Source organism: Quercus suber, unplaced genomic scaffold (assembly GCF_002906115.3).
Source record: "Quercus suber isolate HL8 unplaced genomic scaffold, Cork oak 2.0 scaffold_65, whole genome shotgun sequence".
NCBI classification, from domain to species: Eukaryota; Viridiplantae; Streptophyta; class Magnoliopsida; order Fagales; family Fagaceae; genus Quercus; species Quercus suber.
In genome coordinates, this window is record NW_027069530.1 from 1819835 (window position 1) to 1829172 (window position 9338).

Consider the following 9338-nt stretch of genomic DNA (forward strand, 5'->3'; position numbering starts at 1 on the left):
TTGAACTAGTCCTAGTTACAAGGTTTATAGAGATAGTAGGAGCAAGATAGTAGTAAAAACAAGGAACTCTGTCTTCAAAGAAGGCTCTCTAAAAGAAGGGAGTTCTAAGGAGGAAATTCTAAAGAGAATTCTGAATGAAACTTAAGGGACAACCCCCCTTAAATAGGAAAAATTTTGGAGTGAACAGTAAAAAGTGAACAGTAACTGTGAATAGTAATCGGTGAACAGTAATCTGTGAACAGTAATTGGTGAATAGTGAATAAAACAATGAATAGTGACATGAATAGTGAAATTTTCATTATTGTCTTCCAAACTTTTGTAGCATGAAGCTTGTCCTTTGCTTGTCCAAATCATGCAGAAAATAGCCTTGGAACACTTGAAACTTTGGGCCAAAAAGTACAAAAAGAATCTCCAATTGTGGGGAAACTTGTCCAAGAATATTGTGGAGATATTAGGGAGTAGACTTTGTCGGAAGGAGCACGGCAAGACCAGAATATGACAAAATATAAAAGGGAAATATGGTACACATGAGACTTCACAGTAGGCATATGGGCTTGTCAGACGCATGGGATTACATAGGGATTTCTCAGCAGGTGTACTTGAATATTATAACATTTAATCTTCAGTCAAATGCAAAATTAGGAGTATCTTGACTGAACAATTTCTGATTATTCAACTGACAAGAATCTTAGAGCAGCAGTGTAATAGTAGCAGTAACTCGGGGTCACTCACAATTAATCAGTGGAAGGAGTATCGGATGGATAACCATCAAAAGGATCAAAAGGACCTTGTGGAGAATCACATGGATGGTCATGGTAAATAGCATATTGATTACAGAATCCACAATATAAAATAGGCTCGAACACTGGTCTTCTCCCTGGGATGAGAAGGCTTCTTAGATTACAATGATCAGTTATTCTTAAGTGAGCAATGGCATTAGCATATGGCCTGGGACCAAAGATAGAAATTCTATCAGTGCTTCCTATGAAATGATAATCTTTCCATAGATTCTAAGAAACCTTAATAATTTGATTATTAAAGTAATTTCTCCAACATTCAGCAAGAGCATAAGGGTTTTTAAAGGACAAGTAAGAATTTCCTTCAAACTATTGTCCTTGGTGAGTATGACCATTGATGAGAATGAGATGCTTTGAAGGCTGGACATTCATCCAATTATCTCTTACCCACTTTGGCAAAGTACTCCATCATCTGATGGAAACAAAAGGACTCGCAAATCTTTTAATAGCATCCTAAATAATTTGTGGAAGCTGGCTGGCTTGGCGATGGCTTGTTAATTTTAGGAACCTAATAAAACTACACTCAAACATATGGGAAAGCCACTTAGGATCCCTATCATCATCATCATCTGAATCATTATCAACAAATGAACCATCATCATAATTAATTAAGAGACCAGGAAATGGGTGTTTCTTTACATACACTTTGAGAGTACTCCCAAATTCTTCTTCCCAGTCCAACTGGATAAACACATTATCACCTTCATCTAGTTCATCAGGATCAGGAATAGTGGTTGTAACAAGTTTCTTGAAACATCTGAACCATAGGTCGAAAGACCTAAACATAGTCTTGCTTCTTAGAATATGGAATTGTATATCTGAAGGCAAGTTGGCCAAAGCACTTCTTAAAATAGATTGGGTCTTAAGGCTCAATCTAGCATAACTAGTGGCCATTGTTCGTGTAAAATAATCTGCAAGCGCACAGAATCGTAACAAGTAGTAAAGTGTTTTTAGAAAACGAATGTCGAACCCACAGGGATTAACTATGTTATTGAATACCGAAATTTACTAAATTAAGTACTATTTGGAAAATCGAAAATAGATGGAACGTTCTACTATTTGAATTAAATTAAACTATTTAATAAAAATAAATCTATGAATAAAAAAATTAACAAAGCGTAAAATTTAAAAGTGTAAAAATATGATAAGAATGGATCTAGAGCAGTTGATTTCACCTAACAAATCCCACACAATTTATTCTTCCTAATTATTAAATTCTAATAATCTCCCGTTGATGATTAAAAATTCCTTAAGTATTCAATATCTTCTCTCGAATAATATTAAAAATATCTTCAACTAACAATTCCATATCTCTATGTGAATTTAATTAATTGGAGACTCATTACGTACTTTGAATTTTTTGAAAAATCACACTAGTCGCGGTAAAGCATCTCTACTTTCGCTCAACTAATGGTGTTTAATTCTAGAACTAAAATAACAAATCACCTCTCGGTCTCATTGTAATTCAATTGATCAAACCATAATTCGTAAAAAATAGTAAGCATTAAGAATAAGAATTAAACACTCAATCATGGAAATATTAAAAATAAAATAATTCAGAATATAAATTGTGTGTTCATTGCTAGACTACATCAACGCTCTAGAAAATAAAATTTAGTTCATAATAAAACTGAAAAGAAAACAAATAAAACTTATGTCTTTCATCTGATGGTTGATCAACATGAAGCTCTCGCCTTTGCCCTCAGATCCTCCTCTTCAGAAAGACTCCTAAAAGAAAAATCTTCAATGCGGCAGCCCCCTTTTCCTCTCAGGTTTTCTCTCCTTTTTTTTCTTTTTACCCTAAAGAGCCTTTAAATAGGTCAAGGAATCCTATTCCCGTTTGGAGAAAATCCCAGATTTTTAGGCTTCACTTAACCGACGATTTTGGCCCATTTAACGTCAGAATTCGGACTTTTGGTAAACTACAAAGTTGTAGCCCTTTAAGTTAACTTTCCAGCCCAACTTGAATCATCTCGATTGGATATCTGAGCCCAAAGTTATGCTGAAAATACTAACTGATGTGCAGGCTGGAATCCTAATCCGAATTGGACTTGGATTTTGTACAAAATTCCTTTGATTCCTTGCTCTTCTCATTCCTTCAAAGCACAAATGAATAGATAAATATAAATAAAAAAAATCAAATCAAATCAAAAGAAATAAAGGAAAACTAACAATTTTAATAAATAAGAGGATAATAAAAATCATGTAAAAATTACACTTATCAAATTCCCCCAAACTTAAACTTTGCTAGTCCTCGAGCAAAAAGAGAAAAGAGAAAATAAATAAATAAAATTTTTCTGGCCTCAAAGATCTGCATAAAGCTTATAATTCAAAGGAATCATTCCAAATTAATCAAGTCCAAAAGTTAATTCAAAACTCAACTCCATCGCATTATCATTCTCACTTCATCATTAGCTTCCCGGATAGTTTTATGCAAACAAGTAAATAAGTACAGATCTCTAAAAATTCCATAAACTTGCTTTTTAAATCACTCTCCACTAATATAAAACAAAATATTACCCAGGATCAAAAGGTCTTTATTAGGCTTGTGATGTATGGCTATGGTGAGGGCTATAAAGAAAAGATAAGGTTCAAGCAAATAGAGCATTCTCACTTCTAAAATATAACTTTTTCTCAGTCCTTTGAATATCTCAAAATACCTCTCTTCATCAAAATTTTTTTTTTTTTTGTTTTTTTCTTACTTCAAGTCGTCACTTATCTTTTGACGTGAATGCAGGCATTTGTGATGGATGCACCCAGTTACTCAACAAGTCACAAACTTGAAGTGCTTTTGCATACTCATATTTCAAGTTACGATTTGACGTAAGAGTAAACATTGGTAATGAATACCCCTAGTTACTAAGCAACTCAAAACATTGGAGTAAATGGAACTTTGTACAATTTTCTTCTTCTTCTTCCTCTTCCTTTTTTTTTTTTTTTTTTTTTTTCTTTCCAAACACTCATATATCTTCTCTTTTCTTCAACCCAGTGTAAGAATAGGTCAATTGGGTAACTAGGGATAAAGATAATAAAGAGGTAAGCTTGAAAGGCTCAATTGATTCAAAGAATGCCTAAATCACTTCCCAAGTAACATTCTGTATAAGATTTCTCCATGAGAGTAATTCAACAAGTTCTAGAATAAGTAGAGATCGTCCAAATTTACAAAATTCACATAAAATTTCTCTAGGTATGCACAATGATTAATGATCATATCAAATTAAACAAGATCAAGTAAAGAATTAACGACTGGACTTAAGCAATGAGAATGATTCCTAAAAATTATAAGAAAATTCAACCATAATCTTATCATAGGCATTTTTTTTTTTTAAATATTAAAAATAAAATAAATTCCCTTCCCCCAAACTTAAATTTCACATTGTCCTCAATGGGAAAAAGGAAGAAAAAGTAATTAAAAGAATGAGAAAGGAGAAGAGATGCTCCCCTGATTTTTAATTGAATATTTTTCCTTGAGGTGCAACCATGTACCCATTGAAGATTTCTTTGGTCTCTTTATTCCTACAAAATGAAAGAAAAAGAAAAAAAAGAAAAAAAAAAAAAAAAAGATAAAGAAAAAATAAAAACATAAACATAAAAATAAAAAACTTGGGTTGCCTCCCAAAAGCGCTTTATTTAACGTCTGTAGCTAGACGTTATCCTCCATTAAAATCCTATGTGTGCAAATTGAAGGACTAATTCCTTTGATGTCAGAGATGGTCCAACCCAAAGCCATTTTGTGTTCCCGCAAGATTCTCAGCAACTTTTCCTCCTCTACATCACTCAAAGAACTGTTAATAATAACTGGCAAAGTAGAGTCTTGGCCTAAGAAAGCGTACCTTAAATTTGATGGAAGCGGTTTGAGCTCAAGTTTAGGAGGTTCCTCTGGTGGAGATGTTGGCTGACATGATTTTAGGTCTTCCACTTTTGGTTGCATTGAAGGAGGAAAGAGTGGTGTAGCCTCCAAATATCTTTCACACTCTTTAACCTCTTCATTATTGAATTTAACAAGTGTAGAGCGAGTAAGACATACCTCAAGTGGTAACTTTTGAAAATCAATTGCACAAGTCTCATCGGCCATGATCATGTCTCGGTCACTTATTTGAAAACAAGAATGTGTCTCGGAAGGAAATTCCATAGACTTGAATACATTAAAAGTGACCTCATCCTCTCCGACCCTCAAAACAAGTTTTCCTTGCTGGACATCAATTAAGGTTCTCCCAGTCGCAAGGAAAGGTCGACCCAATATCAAAGGAATCTCCTCGTCCTCATCCATATCAAGGACAATGAAGTCAGCCGGGAAGATGAACTTGTCAACTTTTACTAATACGTTCTCAATGACTCCTCTTGGATATTTAATGGATCTATCCGCCAATTGTAAAGAGATAGTAGTCGGCTTTACTTCTCCAAGACCTAATTTCCTGAAAACAGAGAGAGGCATTAGATTAATACTTGCCCCTAAATCACATAAAGCTCTATCAAAATAAGATTGTCCTATAGTGCAAGGGATAGTGAAACTCCCTGGATCTTTCAGTTTAGGTGGCAGCTTCTTTTGTAAGATTGCACTACTCTCCTCTGTCAGCATTACTGTTTCATGCTCCTCCAGTTTCCGCTTCTTTGATATAATATCCTTCAAAAATTTAGCATATTTAGGCATTTGTTCCAAAGCTTCAATGAGAGGAATATTAATATGCAATTGCTTAAATATACTTAGAAATTTAGAAAACTGATCATCCACATTGTTTTTTCTTAATCTTTGCGGAAAAGGAATTGGTGGATCATAAATTGAAGGAGAATAAGTCTCAAAAGTAACTTCCCTGGATTTTTTGTATTTTGAAGCTCTTTCATTCTCCTTAGTTTTCTCAGCTTGCTCCATTTCTTTCATCTCTGACTCGACTTCCTTCATCTTTGACTCCTCATTATCCACAGGTTTATCTTGTTTGGCATTTGTTACTTTTGGCTCCTCATATGTTCGCCCACTTCTCAATGATATTGCCTTTACATGTTCTTTCGGATTGGTGACAGTGTTGCTTGGCAAAGTTCCTGCAGTCCTCTCTGTGAGCATGCTTGAGAGCTGACCGATTTGCACCTCAAGATTGTGGATTGAAGCTGAGTGGTTTTGGATCGCCACATCTGTCTTCTGCATGTACTGCATGAACATGTCCTCAAGTGTCGGCTTCTTCTCTTGCTGTGGAAATTGCTGAGGTGGTTTAGCTTGCCCTTGGTTATTGCTCCATGAGAAGTTGGGGTGATTCCTCCATCCAGGATTGTACGTGTTCGAGTATGGATTATTTTGACGTTGAAAATTTGACACGTAATTTGTCTGTCCATAACTCGATTGGGCAAAAGGATTTCCCACTTGGCAGTCGACACTTGAATGATTTCCTGCACAATGATCACAAACAACATTAGTTTGAATAGCATTAACATTCATTTTACCTAGTTGTTGAGACAAAGTTGCCATTTGTGCCGCCAATGAGGTAATAGAATCAAGTTCTAAAACTCCAGCTGCCTTTCTTGGCATTGCTCTTTCTGTAGGCCATTGATAATTGTTGGATGCCAATTCTTCCAGAAGTTCATAGGCTGCCTCATGAGTTTTACTCATTAAAGCTCCACCAGCTGCTGCATCAACCATAGACCTGTTTGTAGCTCCTAGACCATTGTAGAATGTTTGCACTTGAAGCCATGCTGGAAGGTCATGATGAGGACACCTTCGCAATAATTCTTTGTACCTCTCCCATGCTTCATATAATGATTCACCCTCAAATTGGATGAACGTGGTGATATCATTCCTTAGCTTTGCTGTCTTCGCGGGAGGGAAATATTTTGCTAAAAATTTTTGTGCCAACTCCTCCCATGTAGTAATGATGCCAGGTGGCAAAGAATTCAACCAAACTTTTGCTTTATCCCTAAGTGAGAAGGGAAAAAGCCTTAGTCGAATCGCATCATCTGTCACTCCGTTATGTTTAAAAGTATCACAGATTTCCAAGAAATTTGCAATATGGACATTAGGATCCTCTTGTGACAGCCCCCCGAACTGGACAGTCTGCTGTATCATCTGAATGATGGCCGGCTTGATCTCAAAATTATTGGCTTGTATGGCTGGCCTCCTTATGCTCGATGTAGCTCCATTTACCGAGGGCATAGCATAATCCCTTAACGCCTTTTGCTCTTGATCGGCCATCTTAGATAGAGATGTGTTGGCCTCTTTCTTCTTTTCCTTCTTGAGCTGACGTAAGGTTCTTTCAATTTCAGGATCAAAGATTGTATGGTCTAATGGTTTAGATCGGGGCATGCACTTCTACTTCCTGAAAAGAAAGAAAACAAACTCAGATGCACCTAAATTTTTTTTTTATTAAATAAAATAAAATCCAAAGTAGTAAATATCTAGCTAGTATCAATATCAATAACAAATAGTTAATCCCCGGCAACGGCGCCAAAAACTTGTTCGCGTAAAATAATCTGCAAGCGCACAGAATCGTAACAAGTAGTAAAGTGTTTTTAGAAAACGAATGTCGAACCCACAGGGATTAACTATGTTATTGAATACCGAAATTTACTAAATTAAGTACTATTTGGAAAATCGAAAATAGATGGAACGTTCTACTATTTGAATTAAATTAAACTATTTAATAAAAATAAATCTATGAATAAAAAATTAACAAAGCGTAAAATCTAAAAGTGTAAAAATATGATAAGAATGGATCTAGAGCAGTTGATTTCACCTAACAAATCCCACACAATTTATTCTTCCTAATTATTAAATTCTAATAATCTCCCGTTGATGATTAAAAATTCCTTAAGTATTCAATATCTTCTCTCGAATAATATTAAAAATATCTTCAACTAACAATTCCATATCTCTATGTGAATTTAATTAATTGGAGACTCATTACGTACTTTGAATTTTTTGAAAAATCACACTAGTCGCGGTAAAGCATCTCTACTTTCGCTCAACTAATGGTGTTTAATTCTAGAACTAAAATAACAAATCACCTCTCGGTCTCATTGTAATTCAATTGATCAAACCATAATTCGTAAAAAATAGTAAGCATTAAGAATAAGAATTAAACACTCAATCATGGAAATATTAAAAATAAAATAATTCAGAATATAAATTGTGTGTTCATTGCTAGACTACATCAACGCTCTAGAAAATAAAATTTAGTTCATAATAAAACTGAAAAGAAAACAAATAAAACTTATGTCTTTCATCTGATGGTTGATCAACATGAAGCTCTCGCCTTTGCCCTCAGATCCTCCTCTTCAGAAAGACTCCTAAAAGAAAAATCTTCAATGCGGCAGCCCCCTTTTCCTCTCAGGTTTTCTCTCTCTTTTTTTTTTTCTTTTTACCCTAAAGAGACTTTAAATAGGTCAAGGAATCCTATTCCCGTTTGGAGAAAATCCCATATTTTTAGGCTTCACTTAACCGACGATTTTGGCCCATTTAACGTCAGGATTCGGACTTTTGGTAAACTACAAAGTTGTAGCCCTTTAAGTTAACTTTCCAGCCCAACTTGAATCATCTCGATTGGATATCTGACCCCAAAGTTATGCTGAAAATACTAACTGATGTGCAGGCTGGAATCCTAATCCGAATTGGACTTGGATTTTGTACAAAATTCCTTTGATTCCTTGCTCTTCTCATTCCTTCAAAGCACAAATGAACAGATAAATATAAATAAAAAAAATCAAATCAAATCAAAAGAAATAAAGGAAAACTAACAATTTTAATAAATAAGAGGATAATAAAAATCATGTAAAAATTACACTTATCAGCCATGTTAGTCATTTTATCCTTTGAATGGATATCCTCTTTGCCAAAGAGTTGACTAATGTAGGCTTCAAGACGAATCCTAAGAGCCTCATTTTCTGAAACAAGAATATTTCTTGGAAAAACTTCATTTTCTGAATCAAGGCTAGTTTCTGAAATAGGGGTGTTTTTGGAAGTAAGGTTCGCATAGTGGCTCATATAAGCTTCATTTTGAGCAGTAATGTTAACAAGGTGGATTTCGAGAGCTTGGAGGGTTTGTTCAAACAAGGAACGGTGGTTTCTAGTAAAAGCAACATATAAATTATCAAGAATAAATTTTATGGAATCTGGTAATTCACTATAGTCTCCATTATGAAATTGTAAGGATCTGTAATAGACTTCTTGTAAAGCAATCATCATATCACCATTGGAATATGTCATCATTGTCGGGAAAAATTCTTGAATGGATGTTGATCCACTGGGTTTTATCCCAGAAGATGCGCCTTCATGCATTTTAAAAGGTTGTCCCACTGGGAGCCTTTTATTTTGGGAATAGTCACAAAAATTATAGCCATAAAAAACATAAAAAATACAAAACAAATTTTAATGATTTTTATGCTAAAAAGAAAAATGTTTCTAAAAAATATGTTAACCAAAATCAGGAAAAGGTAAATGTTTCAACTGTGGAAAACCTGGTCATTTTAGTAAAGATTGTAAACAAAAACTTGGTAAGTGAAAAAATAAGTTTAACATGTTAAATATTGATGATAATGATCAAGAAGAATTATTCAGAA

At 34.5% G+C, this 9338-nt stretch overlaps 1 protein-coding gene and 1 non-coding gene across 2 annotated transcripts; one reads left to right on the top strand and one right to left on the bottom strand.

Annotated features, from left to right (window-relative positions):
* Positions 1-4134: 4134 nt before the first annotated feature.
* Positions 4135-9057, bottom strand: LOC112025289 (uncharacterized). The gene is made up of 3 exons (XM_065772881.1): positions 8562-9057; positions 4825-7064; positions 4135-4752 (listed from the first exon to the last, which is right to left on the bottom strand). The coding sequence occupies exons 1-3, from the start codon at positions 9055-9057 to the stop codon at positions 4441-4443; spliced, it is 3048 nt and encodes a 1015-aa protein (XP_065628953.1). The 3' UTR covers positions 4135-4440.
* LOC111985228 (small nucleolar RNA R71) lies at positions 6485-6591 on the top strand. Its single transcript, XR_002880030.2, has one exon. It is a non-coding gene; the product is annotated as a small nucleolar RNA R71 (small nucleolar RNA).
* Positions 9058-9338: the final 281 nt, after the last annotated feature.